This window comes from Ricinus communis, chromosome 1 (assembly GCF_019578655.1).
Source record: "Ricinus communis isolate WT05 ecotype wild-type chromosome 1, ASM1957865v1, whole genome shotgun sequence".
NCBI classification, from domain to species: domain Eukaryota; kingdom Viridiplantae; phylum Streptophyta; class Magnoliopsida; order Malpighiales; family Euphorbiaceae; genus Ricinus; species Ricinus communis.
The window spans coordinates 5,228,214-5,250,169 of NC_063256.1; the positions used below are offsets into that span (position 1 = coordinate 5,228,214).

Genomic DNA, 21,956 nt, shown 5'->3' on the forward strand with positions numbered 1-21,956 from the left:
GTAAGTGATTTCCTTGCAACCAAGGATTAATGTGATCATGTTATAACCGATTGAATTCGGTGCATTTTGGGAGAATTAAGTAACCCAACCCTTTGTTTTCACCTGTTTCATTAGTGGCTTATGGAGTACATTTTCAAGTTTGAATAAGATAACAGGGAATGAATAAATAATCTAATTGTGGGAGGTTATTAGATTTATGCCTATTTCAGGATAAAAAAGGGAATCGAGCCGAGTAGTCTTTCAGTTTGATGTCTTTAAGCCGCTTTGGTGTATGCCTGCTGTTGACAGGATCTCAAGCACGGACAAATTAAGAGGGAAAATAAGTCTGTCAGATAAGCTCCAATTTGCAACATCACCTGCTTCAGAGTTCTACTTTGAAAAACATTAAGTCACCTGGGCGAACTTTTTGTCCCAATAATCATGATTTCAACATCATGCAGTCTCAATCATTGTAAAGACACTCTTCTTGAACTTGGCCATCTGCAACAGAAAAAAGTCCCATGATTATTAGAGGCTTAAACGTTACACAAATTTAAATGGAGAACTGGATGAAACAGGCAAGCTCACCAGCAAGCTGGATGGCCAAGTTCGCTTGAGCATCAGCCTCGGAATTAAGTGCCTGTGATGCACACGTGACACCAGGTTAGGGCACTAAAGTGAGCCAACAAAGCAAAAGAAGCAGCAACAGTGAACCACACTAGCTTTCATTGGCATTCAACCACCTTACTAGTAGCAATAGTATTTAAGTTATTATACTCTTTGGTGATAGCTTTTTTTCCTACTCTAATATCCCCATGAGAGAATGGACAGCATCAAGAGCACGAGATCTTAAGAACTTAGTTTTGTTTGGATTTAGATGTCAATGGTAAATCAATGTAGGACAGCATTAGGTAAAACTGTTCTACAAGTAATTGTGGAAAATAACAATTAAGAGCCCGAAAACCGTATTATAAGTACAGAATTTCAGATTTGAAAATGGAGAAAACAAAGAAAAAAAAGAAAGAAGCTTCTAAGATTTTCAAAACAAAACTGCTGTTAATTTTATTAAACAAAACTCTGAATAAAGAACATATAACATGGGTATTTATAGACCTACTAGATCTAATATCGACTTTTAAACAAAACTAGAAACACTTGAACTATCCTAAACCAACAAAAACTCCTAAATAAGACTTTAAAATAAAATAAAGACTCTCTCCTATAGAAACTGAACCACTATTCCAGCAAGCCTGGAAATTACCCTGGATATTGAGATTGCGAAATACTAGACCCTAACTCTAAATTTCTGAATTCTTTGAACTTTGTGCTTAAGCTCTTCCTTGACTGCATCGTAAACCAGAAGTAAGCCAACACCAGGATCAAGGTGGTTCAAAGTGGATGTAAACCTTAGAATAGACCACTCCCAAAACGAAGGTCAGGTGATCTGTATCTTGGTCAGAAGAAATTACATTTCATCCCTAGATGAGTAAAACTAGCTTCTCAAGCTCAGCAAGCATTTGAAATCTAAGTTGCTGGTTATGAACAGAAAATTGCAGTTTAAATAGGCAGATCATATAATCAAAATATACTCTGTTACTCTATTTTATATTTTATATAGTAGAAACTTATAAACTAAAAATTATTATTATATTCATTTAATAGAGTTTTAATAGAGTATTGATATGGTACAGAGAAAGACCCCGAATACCAAACTTGATTGTCCACTAGCTAGCATAATAGTTGAGTTCTCAAACACATTGAACGTGAAGTATAAACGAACCAGGTCAGAGAAAGAAAATCTAAATGCTTATGATGAGAGAGCTCGCTTAAAAAATTGGGCCGTGCAATCAAGCGAATGGTAAGGAACCTAATCAATTTTGGTGATTCTACGGAACTTGTGATACTACTATCTGTCCAGGACAGAAGGAAAATATGGTAGCATAATTTTTATATTAGCACATGTTTTCCTAACACAAGATAGTAAGATAATTTATCACAAAAAAGAAAAAACTATAATAAACTGCGCCTACCCTTAGAACATGACTGATCTGAAAAGAAGCAAACTTGTCCTTCAGTTGTTTGGCCTGCTCATACAGATTAGTCATGTCTTTGTGTTTGACCTTCCATAAACCCTGAACCTGTTACATACTTTTCCACATAAGATTAAAAAATGGGATAACAAGATGCATGCAGGAATATCTATGATAAATAAATGGCCACCAATTAGGTAACTAAATAAAATATGGACATGATAGCTCAACCATGGATCCTAGACTAGGGTTTTGGACATGAGTTGTGAGATTGAAGTAAAAAAAGCTGCTTTAACTAGCTAGAAAGAGAAGGCACCTTCATCACATTCCAAATGCTTCCCTCGTTGATACTGGAACCAAGACTTTCATTAAGTATTATAATATATATCATTCTTCCCACAAACATCATTGGCAAAGAATCTATCAGACAAGCTGGCTGTCTATTTTTGGAAAAGGTGAAGTTTTGAGCTTGAAACTATAAAAGATGGATCCATGCTGATCAATCCAATTGACCCTTCACCCCAACCCACCTCCACCAACACCCATATCAACACGAGAAAACAATAAAGAAAGAAATATGGATGCAGTATTTCACATAGTTATTTACATTCAATCACAAGTGATTAAATGTTACTTAAACAGTAAACAAATGCTACTAACCAACCTGAGAGCAGACAAGTTTGGAGTCACCTTGGACACGAATTTTTGTATAACCCTTTTAAGAGCATATTTCATTCCTAAAATCATGGCTCTATATTCGGCCACATTGTTTGTTACTTGGCCCAATCCTTCTCGTAGTCTGCAAATCTACATCAATTGGAGGTTTAGAAAGATGGAACTATTAACCAAAGACAACGGGATAGAAAATAAGGCAAGATTCCATACTATACGTCCATCTGTAGTCCGCAACAGAGCTCCTGCCCCAGCTGGTCCAGGATTTCCTTTTGAAGCACCATCAAACTCGAGAATACAGGAGTCCTGGAGATAAGGGATCAGATTTGTTTTGTATAGCATTTATCACCTGACCCTAAGAGTATTTATTCAGGAGGACCTCTTTCATTATTTCGATTACTGACTTATGAAAATAGCTCAGCCAGTATGACAAAAATTTATTTGCATCTGCGTGGCATTAATAAGACATCCACTTACGTCATCGTAGTACAATGCCTGAGCCTCAGTTTGATTATCCAACTTGGCATGCTTTCTTAGAGGATCAGTTAAACCAGAAGCTGATCCATCAGTTTCCTGCATTGCAATAAACATACATCTAAGGAAAGCACAATAAGTACAAAGACTAATAAACACGCATCTTTTGCAAATAGAATCTGCCAAAACAACGTATTGAATCCACGTTATATGACATAGCACAACCTTAAACAATAGCACAATGTACTTTCATGGAAGTTTAAATGCCCTTCAATAAAGCCTTAAACACTAAAGACAATATTTCCACAAACATAAACACACACACAGAGCGCTGCACATACAGAGGGAAGGGAGAGGAAGCACGAGAGAGAGAAAGATAAGGTGATTTCATATTCCACCTTAGTGCACTTTCACTGTTAGCTCTTTTCTTATACAATAATTTTACAAATCAGAGAAAGATAGGATTCCAAAAACTTACCACAATCTGCAATCCTAGAAATTCCTGTGATCTCTTTTTTGTTGCAACCAGCGCAGATGTTTCTCCTTTGGAAGAATCAGGTTGCTGCAACAATAAACTAATTTGAAATTCCAATTACACCGGTTACTAATATGAAATATCCTCAAGTACCTTGGACTAACAAAATAGGATGAAGGATTTCTTGCAAAAAGTTGCTAATTGGCTACTAACTGGAATCTGACACTTCCATTTAGTTAAGTTTCATCCTTACTAAGTGTTGAATTGACAGGCTATAATTCTACAATGAATCCAAAAGGATACTCCTCAATTACCAAATTAAAATAATCTTGTGTCTTAAGATCACAGAAAATGGATATAGGTGATTGTTAAAAATCAAACAAACACAAGGAATAGCTTATTGGATAATGTTGTTAGTTTACCTGAAAAGGACAAGGGACAAGTGTGCCAAAAAGGTCCTCTTTCAAATCTTGAGCTCTGATAGCGTACAAAGCATTCTGGAGTCCACGTGATACAAGATATTCCTCAGTGTCCTTAGATAAAGAGTACCCTTTGTATACACTGACAGGAGAATCACATACCTAGCAAAATATAAGCCCGTATTAATTTATTCTACATTGTTGCAGACTAAAATACAGGAAAGCCGCAATCAGTACTAGAAAAACAATTGCGTAGAAAATACATCATACCGGTGTCTGCATTTTAACTGTTACTGATTAATCACTAAAGAATTACAAGCCATAGCATAAAAAATTTCCTAGTTGAATGAACAACATAAGAAATTTAAAACCACAAAAAGTGATACATTTAATCTTGAACTTATAATCAAATGAAAATAACAAAGGCATCATTGTTATCTCATGTGTTTGCCAAAAGGAACACATCAAAAGCACACAACTTAACTTGAACAAACAAGAAAATCAAACCATAATAATAGAGAGGTGAAAAAAGGATTACCGACGAACCAACTTGAGCTTGACAATCAGTGAAACTCTTATAAACACCAACAACGTCACCTTTCCTCACAACAAAGAAAGCATCTTTTTCTTGCTCCATAGGTGCTGTTGCCGACTCAGTAGGATCCAATTTCCTCTCACGAGAAACTTTCGCACTTCCTTTTTTGGTCGAGGAACACTGAGCACGAAACCTAAAAACAAATTGTAAATTGAATTTGACTGAATCAAAACTAACAGGACGCTCAAAGCTTCTATTCGCGAAAGGAGTACAAGTAGAAGTAGAATAACAATAACATTGATGCGAAACGCTCTCGAAATAAAATGCCTTTTCCCCTTCCAAATATAGCCGCTGTGTATGATGACACTCGTGATATGCAGTTCATTCCAATTTACTGTCTCTTCTCTGCAATTCACGACTGAATGAGGAAATATGTGTCTCAGCTAAGAACGGGTTCTAGGCTAAGGGGGTAATTTGGCCCCTGAACTTTGACACACAGGGCAGTTTACCCCAAAATCAACTTTCTAGTTTACGATTAATCCAGGTACTGTATTATAACAAATGGGCTTTTCATATCAACTAATGTTTCTGCACGTTTTTCCAAAGAAGTGTCTTTATGATAACGGTAGCATTCAATCCCAGCTCTCTCCAATATTTTCACTACTGCTTCAACTGCATCAACAGTGTTTGCAAAAACCATAGTTCTACTTACACCAACACCAAGACCAGATCCAGATCCTTGTTTCACAGCATCTATGAGCGCATCCACCTGGGTATCAACTGTTACTTCAATCCACTTCTGTTGCAATCTGGAAGGGAAGGGAAGCAATAATAGCTGAAAAATCAGCTTGTTGTATAATGGAATAACACCACAATACAGAAAAGTACCGTGTTTAGCAGGTACGTAAATCACAAAGTAGATGAATTATTTAAGATTTGCAACAGTCAGCAAAAAGGCAGATAACTCCTAGCTCATTATCCATGACAAATTGAAAACTCAATTATCCTGCAGGGGGATGGAGTACCAGTCTACTGAGAAGATCAGCATAGAACAAGCATACAGACCTTTATCCAGCATGATGGAGAAATACTAAGTGCGCTATTCCATGTAACCTGAATGATATCAGGCAAATCCATACAGACCATAATCAGCATACTTAAGGCTATAATTAAGCTGAGTCAAAATAGTGCTAAACTCGAACTCAACTCAGTTATGAAATTCAAAGCTTCAAACTTAACTCAATCACACAATTTAAAGTTCAGACTCGAATTGCGCTAGATTGAGTTTTATCTTTTGGATCTCGACTCAATAAAAGACTCGAGCTTGACTCAATTAGGCTCGTGAGTTCTAGAGCCAAGTATCGAACTTGGCTCCACAAATTACTAGAGTAGCTCGAGCTCGAGTTTGAATCCATTAATCTAGAGTATTTTTCAAGTCAATCTTGAGTAGCTCACGACTTGACTCGCCTCTTTTACACTCCTAAGCATGTCAATTAATTATTTAGATAATTCCAGATTGTGATATTTTGTTGCTAAATACAGAATTAGATCCTCATATCCCTCCATGTTAGTTCGTCACGAACAGCACATATATATTTTCTCAACTGAACTGACAGATAGCAGTACAGTTGTGAGTAATTAGTAACTAGTGAAAAATAGCAGGCACAATAGATGGTACTACCTAGGGTTGTGACAATGAAGGTAGTTTCCACTAATCCAGTTGGCATCTGGAAACATCCGTTTCAACACTGCTCCAGCAGTTTTTTTCCCATTAATAGGAAGGGTGGCTGCGACAAATATATACTGCTTACTGCGTACATAATCTTTTCTTACTCTCCTCCAGTCTTGTTTCTTAATAGACCCACCTTCAGCTTCCTCTTTTGAGTCCCCAATTTCAATATCACCTTCATATGCTTCGTCCTCTTCTGAGAGAGATTCATTTTGGAGCTCCTCTTCATCTTCCAAGCCAACCTCCCCCAGAGAATCAGAATCTAATTCTGCAATATTCTTGGGTGCAAAATCAGTTCCTTTAGACAATTGCTTTTCCTCAAAACGGAGCATATTAATAATACGGAGAACCTGATTCTGGAAGCTCCCGCAGAGAAGCATATCCGCCTCATCGAACACCTGATAAACCAACAGAAAATATATGCTTTCTCAACTAATGACGGCCAATAACATAGGTCATTTAGCTAATAACAACAGCAGCAGCACATGTCATAAGGGGAAAATACCACATATTTCACCAGACGCATAAAATTCAACCTCCGCTGTTTTCTTGTATCAATATTATTAAGAAGAGCAGCTGGCGTCGACACAATGATATCCGGTCTCTTAACTGGCCATCCCTGCAATCAAAATTTTTTAGCCAACTGATTCGACCAATAAATAACAATCCCAATATATATAAGCAATGAATACCTGTCGACCACCAAGAGCAGTGACATTGAGAAGCGGTTGACCATTATCATCGCAAAGGCCACTAGCCATTCGAACTACTTGCTCACACAACAATACATTAGGGCAAAGAACTAGAGAAAGTTTCAACCCTTCATGGGAATCTAAATCTTCAGAATCATCCTTCGGATTGCTCAACTTATCAATTAAAGACACTAGGTATGTATGCGTTTTACCACTACCAGTTTCCGCAGCAACTACCACATCCTTTCCTGATAGTATTGATGGTATAGAGGCAGCCTAAATTCACAAATAATATATATTTCAATTAAAACAAAAGGAACAGAAATCACGTTTCTTGAAGGACATCATGAAATTGATCACTTGAATTTTCAATTCATTTCTCATGGCCATCACGTGTTTAAAAATTTGCTTATAGTAAGGCCTCGTTTAGAACAAAATCATATTCAAGAATATCTTTGATATAAATTTTCGCAGAATCATGTAATTTTGGCATAGTTTCATTTTATCGAAATGCCATTTCTTTTAAAGTTGGAAGAGTTGTTAAAAATTCAGCAATGACGAGGTCTCCAGACATGAAAAATGACTACATATATATCACATGGTATTAAACTATTCATGATAAAAACACACAGAACAGAGTATGAAGATAGGTGCTTATATAATTAACCAGAATCACACCTGAACTAGAGAAGGTCTTTCAAGACCAGAATTAGAAATAGCTCGACAAAGCCTATCAGATAAACCCAGAGAAGACCATGAAACGTCGTCGTTGGCGAAGAAAGTATCTGTTCCGCTTTTATCGGCGAGAACAGCGGCTGCGGAAGTGGAAAACCGCCGATTATTTTTTCCAAATGATTGACTGAGACAAAAGAAGCGGATTTTGAGTGAAGAAGATAGAGGAGAATTAGAGAGATGTGAATAGGAGTGGTTGAAATGCGAGATTAGCAGGAGTTTAGGCGACGATGATGAGAATTTGTAGAAATGGAGCACTGAAGCAGAGCGATACAGTAGCATTTTGGCTTAGATTTGGTTGTTGTTGTTGTTCATAAGTTTGGTGGTAATGAATAGTTCTGCTCTGCAAATTTTCTGAGTGAAGTCTGGGGTTTAAGCATAAACCCTCTGCTATCTGCTAGCTGTGGATTGTGAATGGGTCGGGTAAAGCCGCAATTCAGCCCGCATTCGTGAAGAAGTGTTTATATATATATATATATAGTATGTATATTTTATATATACTATATATATATATATATAGTAACGTATTATATTATATTAACTTATAAAATTTAAAATTCTTTTTACATCAGTATTTAATTCTTTTACATAAAATTTTTATTTTAACATTTATATTATTTTTAACACATAAAATTTAAATTTATATATAATTTTATGATTTTTTTATTAGTTTATATTTTAATAAATTATATTCTTAATCCTAAAATATAATATATTAATTATATTTTATTAAATTAACTAATAAATAGTTTCTTATTTAGATAATAATAGTATATTGATTATATTTTAATATTATATTAATAAAAAAATATTTTTTAATTAAATAAAAATTATAACTCTATGAAATAATATTCTAAATAAAATTTTTAATATTATATTTAATAATAAATTAATTTTTATTATATAATAAATTTTTATTTTAAAAATAATAATATCAATTATATATTATTAAAATTAATTAATAAATATTTTTATATTATAGTATTAATAAAATTTTAAGATTTTAAAAAATTAAAGAAAAATATTTAAAGATAGTTATTCAGCTATTATTTTTTAAAATAAATATTAAATATTTTTTAAATTGTATCTATCAACTTAATTTTATAATCAAAATAATAATAACAGTTGTGCAACGCACGAATGACGATTAGTATATTCTTAATTTTATAACACAATTGAATTATTAAAGATTAAAATATTGACGGATTTTGACTTTTACATCCGTATATATATGTTTGATTTTTGGTATATAAAATTTTTATTTTGACATGTGTTCTTACTTTTGACACATATAATTATAGTTTTCATTAAGAGACAATTTGATCATCTTTAAATTAAATCTATTAACTATAAATTCATTCAGTTTGGTTTATAGTTTTATTTTTGAATCTACTAATTGAAATTGATGTAAGTAACATGGAAGATTTTCTTATCACTTGTTATAGGTAATTTGGCGATTGCGAGAATAAGAAATAGAATATAATATTATTCTCTAGTGCGTAAATTGAATACATCGTACAATTATGGATTTTATCTAATTTCTTCTAAGTGACTTTGAACTTGATCCAAAAAGACTATATTATATAATTGATTTTAATTTGTATAAAAAATTTATTAATTGAAGTATCTTTAAATATAAAAAATCGACTTGATTCTTTAGAATTTAATAATAATGTCTAGTGATTTTTATTTAATTTAAATTAAAAATGAATGAATTTGTTTTAAGTTAAATATGCAATGACTTTGAAAAGTGAAATATAAACCATTTTATTTGATTTTATTGACCATTTTATTTGATTTTATTAAATTGTATTTATCGACTTGATTGGAAATTATAATAAGCTTTTAAGTTAGCACCCTTTTAATCATTATAATCAGTTGATAATTTTATTATAACATATGCTTCGACACTTAAAATAAAATTTATTTAAAGTCTGCACTTTCAGTTATATAAGTAAAATTAACTTTGAATGAACATAAAGAAAAAATCGAACCCTCAACTATTATTTAATTGCAAGCATTAGGGCAAAAATTAATCCAAATTAAACTCAGATGAATCAAAGCAAAATCATTTTGAAGCTATAAATCAATTACGACGCAAACACCTATCTTATGCATCTACAGATTTATATGTATAATTTCTTGTTTTGCTTAGTAGAAAATGTACCTTCAATTTACCAAACCAACTTCGTTTGAATTGCAAGTTTATCAAATGGGGCTCTCTATTAACCTTTAGCAGAGGTAGCAGTAAGGTGGGAAGGGCCTTTTACGCGGCATGTTGAGCCCATCAAATGGTGTTTTAAGGAACAGCGCAACAGTCAACCCACATTGGAATAGAGTGTGAAGGGATGTCAAACAAGCGGCTATAAAAGAAAATTTCAGAGACTGAATGGGGCATACCTTTCTCGGCCTTTTGGCTAAGATCAAGTGTAGTATCTGTTCTTATCAGTTTAATATCTGATACGTGAGCCATGTGCTCACAATGATATTAAATTTATTTTTTGAAAGGGAAATTCCATTGCAGTAGCTTGCTACTGGGAATTTCGAGCGTCGCCCCTGCGTTGCACTATAGCAAGGGCATGGCGCGCCCTGCTAATTCAAGTATAAGATTTTTGTTAGACATAGCTGTCAATTCAATTTTTCAAGCTTTAAAATTCGTTTAACTTGTTTGTTGCTCTTCCCTTTCTTATACGCGTCGAAATCAAAGATTTTTTGGTACTAATCGATTGCAGGTCTTCTAATTTGCGAAATGCTTCTAATTGGGATTAAATGCATTGATGAAGGATTCATTTTCTCTGCTCATTCGCTTGCTTCACACAGGCCAAAGCGACTCCGCACACGTTAATTGAACTATAGAAATAATGTTTCCTTCACCAAATATGAAATATCAGATTATAGATGAATCTAAAACCATCATATAGGAAAAGACTTGTATTAAATATCTTGTCAAGAATTAAAGTGTAGATACTGCAGGCAAAACAAACCATTAGCGTTAGCATATAATAGTAGAAGTGGCAGAACTAATCCTGAGTCACCACTATATCTATAAGTCAGTTTTCTGAGAAGTAAAATTTACAATTGGTTTGCTTACTATTTATTGGTGTTCGGTGGTATTTGGATGACATGATTTTACAGACAGAAAAATGTATAAAACTAGGAAAGCATGTGTGACACTAAGCTAAACCCACATCGAAAGAAGACAGAGGTAGTTGTGAGCCAGGACAATATAAAATCACAGCCTTCACAACTTGAAATTTTATCTTTGCGCTTGGGGCAATGACGCAGCTAGTGAGGTACTAACCGAGGCGCGTCTATTGCTGGTTGAAAACTATTTCCAAACCCCCTCATTGGCCTGGGTTTGGCCCAGGCCATTGAGAATTTCTGGAAGGGCTCCCTTAGGGGTAAAGCTCTACAATCCATAGTCTTTAAATTCTATTTATCCGGTGCATACTAAAGCAACAACGAAATTATAAATTCATCGATGCCGGCAAATATTGAAACGACAGCGAAATATTGCTAACAACTAAATAATCTAATATTTGGAAATAATAAAGCACCTGTGGACACGTAAAAATGACAGTTTTAAGTTTTGCATTAGGATGTACGGTGGAGGGGAGGAGTCGTGTAGAGGGAGAGGGAATCAGGTAGAAGAGTCTAAGCTTCCAATGGCGCCAAAAGCAACAGCTAAAAATAAAACTCCATCTCGTGATCCAAACGGAATGTTCTCTGGAATGGTGGTCTTCTTGGTAGAAAACGGAGTTCAATCCCGCCGATTACAGGTTGCTCATCGTTTATTTAGCGAAATGCATTAGCTTCTGGTGATTTTAAAATTAAACTGACAAATGTTGGGGTTGTTTTTCAAAAAGATATGGAAGCAGAAACTGGTACAAATGGGAGCTACGATTGAGACTCGATTATCGAAAAAGGTAACACATGTTCTTGCGATGAATTCAAACGCGCTTCTCCAGCAACTGGACAAAGAGCGGTTACAACGACTCAAAGTAGTAAGTTAATTATCTTTTCTGAATTTTTATATAATTTGATTTTTATTTGTCAATGCACACATTTAATTTTGCTACACAACGTCATTTAGTTTTTTTCTCTTTTTAATTTTTCTTTTATTTTGTTTTAGAAGGTGCTTGTTTATCAGTGGCTAGAGGACAGTTTGAGATTAGGAAAAAAGGTATCCGAGGAAACATACAATGTAGAAGTTGATTTAGAAGAGCAAAGTAATAAAAAACAGTCTTTAGTCGGTGAATCAACCGATGGAAATGCTTCTAGTGGTGATGAACCATCGCCTCGTAACAAAAAGGTGAGGTCTTCTTCTCTTGAAGATAACAAAAATAAACCGGGTGAAGATGATAATGCGTTAATCGAGGAACCAAACTCTCCCTCCGCAAGTTCTGATAGCTCCGACCTCACTTTGAGCCGTGCAAGTATTGGTATGAAGACTCCCAGTAATAGTCCGAGCAATGATGTAAGATTTAGGTATTAATGAGCTAGACAAAAAGATGAGGAGATTTTATATTCTCGTAGTAGATTTTCTGTGTGCACATAAAATTTTAGAAGATCAATGAATTATAGGCGCATGTGTTAAGAGGCTATTTTTTCTGGCAGAAGTGTTTCAATTAGTACTAATCAGGAAAATGTGTTGGTGTTGCAGCCATCCTCAGCATACTGTCCACCTGACTTAAACAGGAATATCACTGAAATATTTGGAAAACTAATCAATATATATAGGGGTGAGGCTCATATTTTTCTCTACTTATGTTGCTTTAGCATGTTACCTTTTCGATTTTCAGCAGTCTGATGTGATATGTTTACTTTTCAATGGAAAAGCATTGGGTGATGATCGCAGGTCATTTAGCTATTATAAGGCTATTCCAGTTACTGAAAAGTTACCATTCAAAATTGAAAGTGCAGACCAGGTCAAAAATCTGCCTGGGATTGGGAAGTCACTGCAGGATCATGTGAGTGGGCTTCTTAGTATGAAGTTTCTACATTTATCAATTGTTACTTGTTCAATGAAGTTCCATTAGCCATCTCGTTTCTTGCCTACATCCAAAATTTGTCCATTATAAGTGCATGGAAAGGAAAGAGTAAATTCTTTCCCTGTAATTGGATCTTGCTGTGAAAGCCTTTCACTGGGAAGTGCAGCTGTTGGACTATCCTCATTTGGTTTTGATTTGACTTTTCGTTTTGGTAATGCTTCATGCCTTTCTCATAAAGAGTAATGTTACTCTTTTAGTGCTCAAACTGATTCTCTAGGTTTCAAGCAATGTATGCAGACCTTTCTAAGTGATGATTGTAATTCCGTGGACCTATGTTATAAAATATGCATTTTCCTGTTAACATAGACTTTTTTCCTCTTCTGATTTCCTGGAAAATTTACAGCTGGATTGAAATGTGCTTTCAGATACAGGAGATTGTGACTACTGGGAAATTGTCCAAGTTGGAGCATTTTGAAACAGATGAAAAGGTGCTCTAAAGGTTTTCAGATTGTAATTCAACATTTCACATCTTATGACAAGCACATGCATACAGATAATATGTTCACATTGCGCACATGTACATCCGCATTTGTGCACATATTCACTGCATGGCTGATCACATGTATTACTCATTTGCAGGTTGTCATTTGCAGACATTGAATACTGCTAGTTTATGTTTATGGATTCAAAGTGATCTACATTCAATGCGTGCTTGAACAAACTTATAGGTCTTAATTGACACATATGCGGAGTGTTCGCATATGATGAGAATCCACACATGCAGGGACGGATCTAGCTTTGGGGAATGGGGGCACTGACCCCCACTGCCCCAAAGGTCCTTTACTTTTAGATGTAGTAAAGAGGAATTTTTCTTGTATATTTGCCCTCACATTGAAAGTTTGCCCTCACTTAAATTCTTTTTCTTAACAATTTGATTTTGTTCCTATAACTTAAATCTATATAGATTGCTTAGCAACTTTATGTTTAATTTGAGAGTGACTCAAAACTAATTAATATTTTATAAATTAAAATCACGATGTTATGTTAGAATAAAAGTTATGAATTTTTTCTTTAATAGTTAGATAAAATAAATAACCAAATATATTGGGTCTTGTATAATAATTTATATTAAAAAAATCTCAATTTACTTAGATTTTCTAAATAAAGATTAAACTATGAAATTATATATTTCCCCTTTTGATATAAATTTCTGGTTCCGCCCTTGGACACATGCCTCACATGAAATGCATGCATGAGACATGCACAGTATTTTGCTTGTTGGTAGATGAGGATTTTATAACTAGCAAAACCATTATTCTCTTTTCACTTTCACATATTAGACACACGGATTAGCATTGCACCCATACATGTGTAGAATTTTGAGTAGCGTCTTGCTTGTTGGATGTGATTTTTGCTTTCCAAGCACTTGAGTTACATGGTCATCGTGCAGTAGCTTCCTTAGAATATGATATCCTAAAAATTTCTCTGACATGTTAGTATTTAATTGAGAAAACAACTTCGCGAACACGCACCTGTTGATTACAGCTAGTATTTTGTACGTGTTTTGTGAAGAAATGGTGTGGCAGCAGCGTAATTCACACAATAATTTGCAGGTACGGACAATTAGTTTATTTGGGGAAGTTTGGGGTATAGGTCCAGCCACTGCCCTCAAATTGTATGAGAAAGGATACCGTACGCTAGATGATCTTAAGAATGAGAGTTCATTAACACACGCGCAGAAATTAGGATTGGAATATTTTGATGATATTAAGACAAGAATTCCACGCAATGAGGTTAATTTATTGTGCTTTTCTTTTGGGCTTTACAGTTTGTCAGTTGCACATCTTGAGTTGCCTTGTCCAGAAAATTTACTTTAGTTCTTATGTGCAGGTTCAAGAAATGGAACAACTTCTGCAGAAAGCTGGGGAAGAAATATTGCCTGGGGTAATACACTAAAACTTCTGCGAAGAGCTGGTTTGTATTTGAAAATGGAAAGAATGAAAGGGGTTACTTGAGAGACAGGTTGTCCTGGATAGAAAAACTGGAGGAAATATTACGAAGGGTTTGAGTCTACTGCTAACCCATTTGGTGGCTACGCACAGGAAATTGTCTTGGTAGTTTCCAAGAGTGTAAAGAATGTTGGCTCCGGGTGGGGGGGAATGGGGGAAAAGCAGGAGGGTTTGTGAGCTGCTCAAAGAGCTCTGTCCACTCAATTGGCCAGAATAATATTAAAACTAATCTGAATTGTGATGAGGATTTGCTTGCAGTCATACTGCTTTTCTTTAGTTTCATGAACTTCTATGTTCATAATTGGGTGCTTGATGTGAGTTTGCTGAATGAGCACAATAATTGGTCTTCTGGCTTTCTTGTCCTTAGGGCTGCATAAAGTAGTGCCAAAAGCTTATGATTAATCGATGCCTGGCATTCAGTGCATAATGAAAAGAAAGTATATTGAGGAAGATAGATAGAATTGCCATTTCGTTCTTGTTTTTGAGTGTTGAATATCCTATTAGCCATGCCATATAACATGTCATTTTGAACTCAAGTAATTTTGAAAGCTGTAATTGAGGCGTTCTCCTTTTACTTAGGCGTGTCTTTAGGATTAGTTTTGGACCAGGTTGTTGCATACTCATATACTTTATGTTGGGTTTTTCTTTGTCAGTTGACCATTAAAACATAATATTTTTGAAATATGAATGCTTGTTTTTGGGGAACTGATTTTTCTTTTACAAAGGCAAAGCAGCTGAAAACATGCATAATTGTTAGTTTAACATAAAACATGGGCAAACATATTGTACAAAAGGGATTGATAATGATGGACTTGTGATTCTTGTTAACATAGTTTGCAATTTTCATTAGCAGATCCGGTGCTATCTGGTCAGTCACGGATGCCATATTTTCATTGACATGCATACCTCAGGGGTTAAGCCTGCATATGTCACAACTTTGACATTCAAGTGTGTCTAGTTGGCTTTTATTTTAATTATTTTTAAATCTACCTTGAAGGTGGTTATCATTTGCGGAGGATCTTATAGACGTGGAAAATCATCTTGCGGAGATTTGGATGTGGTGATTACACACCCTGATCGAAAAAGGTAACAATCTCACTTGCCCCTAACTCTTTCACATATGTGTACGTGCGTGCACAGACATTCCTCGCCTAACAAGCAGTTGTCTATTCTGCATTGTCAGTATTTCTTAAATTGCGTAATAGTAACGTAAAGATCAGGGTCCTTCCCTAGTTAGTATTTTGTAGTACAGTTATGGGAATGATAAAGTGATTCTCAAGCATCATCAATTGATATAGATCTAATTTACATAATGTATATCTTGATCTTACTAGTTTAGATGTAGATAAATAACATAGTTTCAGGGACCTTGCAATCCTTGATCCTATCCCCGAGCAAGGACCTTTAAGATACTACAAGGCACTTTCTTTTATGTTTGATCATATGCAAGGTACTATAAAGACTTTAATAGTGTAGTTTGATTATGCATGTTGGCTTTTCACTTTTCAAGTGCTTAATCAATGTCTAATTTTACTAACTTTTCTTGGCACTTCCAGTCATAAAGGTTTTCTGCCAAAATTCGTGAAGCGTTTGAAAGAAATGAAGTTCTTAAGAGAGGATTTGGTATTTAGCATTCATAGTGAGGAGGTATCTTTTCTATTTCTGTACTTGTGTCTTATGAGTTCTGAATTTCCAAACTTGTTAGCAGCTCAGTACTATATGCCAAGACTATTAATGCAGAATTACCTATATTGATGAATATTTTATTTACTATTCTTTTCCTGGTTTTATTACACTAAAAAAGGCCGTTGCTCTAATATAACAAATATTACGCAGTTTACTATTTATGGGTAGCGATAAGAACATCTATACTCCCAATGATAAACATTCGCTGACACTATCAATTAACTCCTTGGAGTATTAAAGTCTGTCTGTAGGTTGCTTAAGTACAATGAAGTCCAGTGTGTAGCTAAAATGGAGGAGTGCACATATTTCAAATTTAAAAGCAAAATATAATAGGTTTATTCCCAAATTGATCTTTAAGAGCCTTATTGTGTGAATCATTTGAGTGATATCTCCTAGGACTTGGATATGTCTATTAATTTTGCTGTTGTAAAGACTTACTTCTTAACTGAATTTTATAAGGACCTTTCAGCCTTAAATTGAGTCCATTTAAATTAATATGTAGTTATTGAGATTTTGAATTATGCATACCAACTTAGTTCACTGCATACTCTCAGTGATCCACATTGTGCATGTAGATTCCGTACGTCAGATTACATTTATGCTCTCGCATTTTACATTTTCCACCCTGTAATGTGCACAGGGCACTGATTCAGGTGTTGACACATATTTTGGTCTTTGTACATATCCTGGAAGAGGACTGCGCCACCGCATAGATTTTAAGGTAAACTTGATCCTTACTGTTTATCATCAGTAAAATCATGTTTCTAAAGATTATTCTTTATTTTATACCACTTGCGAAATTAAGAGTCAATTAACTATTATCTTATCATTTCTCCTGACCTCACCCTGAAATCTCACCCCCCTGTTTAACTTGTGCCCAACCTCAAAATCTCTTCTCCTCATCTTCAAATACAAAAATATTGAGATGGTGGATCGCCAATTATGATTAATCAATTTACTTTTGAATTTTGTCCTTTCTACTGCTATTATTCTTCTCTCACGTCTTCTTTTGATTTGATTCTCATGGTTGTTTTGTTAGCTCGGTCATTCTTGTCATCTTTGTCCTGATAGGTTCTCATTGTTAGATTAGAGCTGCAAATGGGCAAATTATTAACTTGGAAACTTATGTTTTACACTTTCTAGGTATATCCAAGGGATATATATGCATTTGGTTTGATAGCGTGGACTGGGAATGATGTACTGAACAGAAGGTATGTTCGACGTTTGAATCTTTAATTGGCATGCGAAAGACTAGAGAAGGGGAGAAAAAAGAACAAGGTCTTTTTTGGATTTTAAGGAATTCTCGTCATACAAGAGTTTATTGGTTTGTTTTTTTCATACATCATGTCTGATGTCTGTTAAATTGAAGTGGAATGCTTTCTAAATTTAACTATTGTTATTAGTTTTTGCTAATTCTAGATGACTATACACGCAATTGACAATATGTTATATCTCCCTACTACAAAACGAACTTGTTTCATGTTTCCTGATGAGTTATCCTTAGAGATGTATCAACAACTTGACAATCTAAATACAGGTTGAGACTGTTAGCAGAATCCAAAGGATTCCGGCTTGATGACACTGGATTGTTTCCAGCTACTCAGGCTTCAGCTGGCAAACGGGTAATGTATCCGACTCTTCACCATCTTCTCTGTTCTGTAGAGTTCTTTTCATGCTTATCTTGGAAATATCAATTCTTTTGCAGGGCTCAAGGGCTACCATGAGCCTGCGGCTTGACACCGAAAAAGAGGTGTTTGATTTCCTGGGCTTCCCTTGGCTTGAACCTCATGAAAGGAACCTATGAGATGTTTGTAATTTAGGAGCATGATATACATAATACATGTACACTTCTAGTTCAAGGAACCAACAGAATACTACGGAGTGATAGCAGGGTCATTTTGGCGGTTAAAGCAAGACGTGGCTCATTTTGCTGGTTTTTGTCATTGAATGCGATCCCAACACTGGCTCCAAGCTTTGACCCTTCTAACTTGAACTGCTGTCCAGAATATGCATTATTTTGTAGCATATCACAAATTAGTGTATATATCTTTTGAATCATCTATGTATATTCTTACTTCTTATGAATGAACATCGAGTTAAACATAGACTCAAAACAAACTGCAACAAGGTCTTTGTTCATAAGCTCATCCTCTCTTCAGTTCTGTATTGCCTGCGTCTGTACTGGTGGAGAATGATTCCTGCGGGAAAAGGAGCAAGGCATTGCACGTTAAACAACGCCCGATTTTGATGAATCGACTGTATTTTTTGTGTTGCATAAAGATTTTAGTTGGTTTAAGGATTCTGGGCTAAGAATAAAATTTTCTTTTAGGTTTTTTTGGTTCCTTGTTCAAATGATTATAAAAAACATTGAGTATCCATTACATAATTTTGCATTAAACAATTTAAATAATAAATATAGAACTTTCAAAACAAAGCAAAGTTTGGGATATCATATCATAATCATTTTTGAATTAGGCATCAGGAGTTGATTAAATAATAAAGGGAAAGTTCAGGAGAAAACGCTTATTTCCATTTTATTTCTATAATCGTCTAAAAGGGCATATTTGGCATTAAGGAATTAACGCAAGCAAAATATAGATAATTTAATTAGATAAAATAATACAAAATTGGCACTCTTAATCGAAAGGAGAGTCGGAAACTTTCAAAGGAAAATTTGCTAGCCCGCCCAGAAAAGCTCGTGAAGAAACAGATAAGGAAATAACAGAGAGAGATGGCTTCCTGGAGTAAAGCTCCTGTTTCTCCAACGTTTAACTCCTGCTCCGTCTACTCTTCTTCAATTTCTCGCCCATTCCTTTCATTTCTTTACTCTTCTTCTTCTCCCTCCACTTTTACTCCGCTTGTTTTGGGCTCATCCTCTCATTTAACTAACATCAGACTCGCTCGCTTTCACTTATTCCCTTATGTCACCAAGAATAAGGGAAATAACCACATTTGCAGAGCAGCTGAGTACAAATTTCCAGACCCAATTCCCGAATTTGCTGATGTAGTAAGTTCATTCCTTGCTTTTCTCGTGCATTTCATACCCACCTCTATCTCATCTTGCTAAATAATTTTTCTGTCTTCAGGAGACGGAGAAATTCAGGACCCATCTTCAGAAGAAGCTTTCTAAGAAAGGGGTCTGTGGAGATTCAATTGAAGAAGTTGTAGGAATCTGCACTGAGGTGCTTAATCTTCCCCTTTCGGTGTCCTTTTCAAAGTTTTGTTGTTTTTTTACAAAAGAAAAGCACAAATGCATATTTATAGAATTCGCTTGTCACTCATTTTTGGGAATGAGTTCATAATTTAGCTTCAGTAAAGTGGTAAAGCCTATATCTTGTTATACTGCAGGCTATTCTTCTAGTTTGTAAATTTTGTTACTCCGTTTGCTGGCACAATTTTTTGGACTTTCCAAACAAGGTGGCATATATTCCACGTAACAGCCGACATTTAGGATCAATATTGAACAATTAGATGGGTGGTGAAATAAGGAATGTTGAGAGAACAAGATCACATGGACATTATTAGTCTGAGACCTATTAAGCTAACAAGATCACAGAGACATTGCTAGTCTTACTGCGATCTTGATTCAGAAACACTCGGCTTATGTATTGTGATGCTCTCAAGATTTTTCCCGACACACAGGTTTTGTCTTCTGTTTGCATATTTTGTAAATGGATTATTCAAAAAAATGAGACAGCTTAACAGCAACAAGTTGCAAACTTGTTGAGATCGGGAAACTGATCTAGCTATGCTATTTTACCATTCTTGATGTTTATACTAAGGGGTGCTAGAAGAAAATGTAGAAAAGTGGTAGGTGATCCCAGTATGTTATGCATGTCTGAAAACCAAAAGAAAACTGTGTGACTTAAAAACAAACCTGAAAGATATGAGGCGGGTTCTTACTTGCATTCGGTTGTCGAAATATTGTTTTCTTCTTTTGAGCTTAAATGCTGTTTAGTTGCTTACTTAACTGGGGTTTTGAGGTGTTTTATTTGCTGGAAACAGTTGCTCTTGGAAGTATTTATGTAAAGGCACTAAACTTTTTGCCACTTATAATGCTTTCCAGATATTCAGTACATTCTTGCACTCGGAATATGGCGGTCCTGGAACGCTCTTAGTTATTCCTTTCTGTGACATGGCTGATACAATAAATGAACGAGGTCTGCCTGGAGGACCACAAGCTGCACGTGCGGCAGTAAAATGGGCCCAGGATCATGTTGACAAGGATTGGAAAGAGTGGACTGGAGGTGACAGCAAGTGACAGAAGAACTCCTGAATCTTCAATTGACTAGATGATTTTTATATTAAAACATCATTTGGAAAAGCTCACCTAGAAGTTCTAGTTCTCTTTGGGCATGTCTGAAGGGAGTCAAAAGTCATGATTCATTTGGTCCACTGAGGAAAGCGTAGTAAAATTTGAGGTTGTTTTTGTAGTAATGATTGCGAGGGCATTGTGTAACTGTACTGGATCATGAGTTTGTATAATGTAATCCCATGTCTTAGGACCTTGATAAGAACTTAGAAGCAGCAAAGTTAAGCTGTTAAATTTTGAGAATAAATTGTTTCTACAAGTTATCCCATGTTTTTCTTCATCTCAGTGTTTGTATTCCATTGGATATCATTGTTTGCATCATCTTTTCTCCTCTCCAGATATGGAGTGTGTATTATTGCATTCTGTCCTAGCATTTGTTTTGGCTTCTTGAATAGCATCCATCCAACAATCACAGATTTAAGATATAAATCAAGTGTTTTTGTTTCTATTTTCTGGGTTTTAGATTGAGACCCATTCTCTGGGAATTGGTATTTCTCTAGAATAGAGGTCATTGCAATGCAACCAGAATTATGGTCGTAGAGTTTGTACATCTTAGAATACAGCAGAAATATGAACTCTTATGGTTTGTTTTCAGATAGCATGTATGTTATCATGCAACATCTTTGACTTCTTGCAAGACCTAGCTCGATCTTTTCCTATAATGGCTAATAACTCTATATTGTTTATATATAAACATGACCTCACATAAAGTTGAACGAAGGGAAAAAATATGGATTCTAACTGGATTGATAATAATTTATTGCCAAAGCTCTAATGTGCTGGTTGCACAATGTAGAAGTGGAAAGGTACCATAAGTTCTTGGCATACTTTTGAATCTCTGATCATCTTAAATGCAGGGTGCAAGATCACTATGGACGTGCCCAGATAAGATGTTTGTAGCTCAGATGGCAATCTATTACTAGTCAGAACATACGTCATGCTATGGTAGCTGGGAGACCTCCAAGGCTTTAGTTTGGATTAGGCTTCAGGAATAAAGAATGTGAGACTTAGAGCGTTAACCCCACATCGCGATGCAGAAGATAGACGAGATAGGAGGTTTGGGATATAAGGGGCTCGAACCAAACGAATTAAAGCACGCAGCCGCGCGGTGAGCACAAAGCGAACTATTCTTTCGCCTTTTACTAAAGAATACCGTGTGCGCGCCGCAGATAGCGGCATACGCCTATTTTTGGAGGGTTCACTCTTAAAATGAGTGGGTCC

At 35.3% G+C, this 21,956-nt stretch overlaps 2 protein-coding genes, 3 non-coding genes and 1 pseudogene across 10 annotated transcripts; 5 read left to right on the forward strand and 1 right to left on the reverse strand.

Moving 5' to 3' along the window:
* Positions 1-80: 80 nt before the first annotated feature.
* On the reverse strand, positions 81-8,182 carry LOC125371284 (annotated as a pseudogene).
* Positions 8,183-10,133: 1,951 nt separating this feature from the next.
* On the forward strand, positions 10,134-10,330 carry LOC125369106. Its single transcript, XR_007214595.1, has one exon. It is a non-coding gene; the product is annotated as a U2 spliceosomal RNA (small nuclear RNA).
* A 644-nt stretch (positions 10,331-10,974) lies between these two features.
* On the forward strand, positions 10,975-18,346 carry LOC8280791 (DNA polymerase lambda-like). Of its 6 annotated transcripts, none has more exons than XM_048375625.1 (14): positions 10,975-11,516; positions 11,604-11,741; positions 11,870-12,049; positions 12,401-12,479; positions 12,577-12,707; positions 13,154-13,216; positions 14,342-14,521; positions 14,619-14,672; positions 15,735-15,823; positions 16,294-16,384; positions 17,064-17,144; positions 17,567-17,634; positions 17,961-18,045; positions 18,129-18,346. In XM_048375625.1, exons 1-14 carry the CDS (start codon positions 11,337-11,339, stop codon positions 18,225-18,227), a joined length of 1,518 nt encoding a protein of 505 aa, XP_048231582.1. In that variant the 5' UTR covers positions 10,975-11,336; the 3' UTR covers positions 18,228-18,346. The 6 variants fall into 6 exon arrangements, 5 of the variants coding, with proteins under 5 accessions (XP_048231582.1, XP_048231574.1, XP_048231584.1 ...); XM_048375617.1 differs by having other exon boundaries at positions 11,873-12,214; XM_048375614.1 differs by having other exon boundaries at positions 10,976-11,516; positions 11,870-12,214.
* LOC125369107 lies at positions 10,996-11,146 on the forward strand. The gene has a single exon (XR_007214596.1). It is a non-coding gene; the product is annotated as a U4 spliceosomal RNA (small nuclear RNA).
* Positions 18,347-19,010: 664 nt separating the features above from the next.
* LOC125370403 (protein PLASTID REDOX INSENSITIVE 2, chloroplastic-like) lies at positions 19,011-21,015 on the forward strand. The gene is made up of 3 exons (XM_048375632.1): positions 19,011-19,430; positions 19,510-19,605; positions 20,490-21,015. Exons 1-3 carry the CDS (start codon positions 19,155-19,157, stop codon positions 20,682-20,684), a joined length of 567 nt encoding a protein of 188 aa, XP_048231589.1. The 5' UTR covers positions 19,011-19,154; the 3' UTR covers positions 20,685-21,015.
* An 819-nt stretch (positions 21,016-21,834) lies between these two features.
* LOC125369108 lies at positions 21,835-21,953 on the forward strand. The gene has a single exon (XR_007214597.1). It is a non-coding gene; the product is annotated as a U5 spliceosomal RNA (small nuclear RNA).
* The last annotated feature ends 3 nt before the right edge of the window (positions 21,954-21,956 follow it).

Coding starts and splice junctions, on each gene's coding strand:
- LOC8280791 (XM_048375614.1), top strand. CDS start 11,337: ATGTACGGTGGAGGGGAGGAGTCGTGTAGAGGGAGAGGGAATCAGGTA. Junction 12,215..12,400: donor GTAATAGTCCGAGCAATGAT/GTAAGATTTAGG, acceptor TTGGTGTTGCAG/CCATCCTCAGCATACTGTCC. Junction 14,522..14,618: donor CAAGAATTCCACGCAATGAG/GTTAATTTATTG, acceptor TCTTATGTGCAG/GTTCAAGAAATGGAACAACT.
- LOC125370403 (XM_048375632.1), top strand. CDS start 19,155: ATGGCTTCCTGGAGTAAAGCTCCTGTTTCTCCAACGTTTAACTCCTGC. Junction 19,431..19,509: donor TTCCCGAATTTGCTGATGTA/GTAAGTTCATTC, acceptor TTCTGTCTTCAG/GAGACGGAGAAATTCAGGAC. Junction 19,606..20,489: donor TTGTAGGAATCTGCACTGAG/GTGCTTAATCTT, acceptor AATGCTTTCCAG/ATATTCAGTACATTCTTGCA.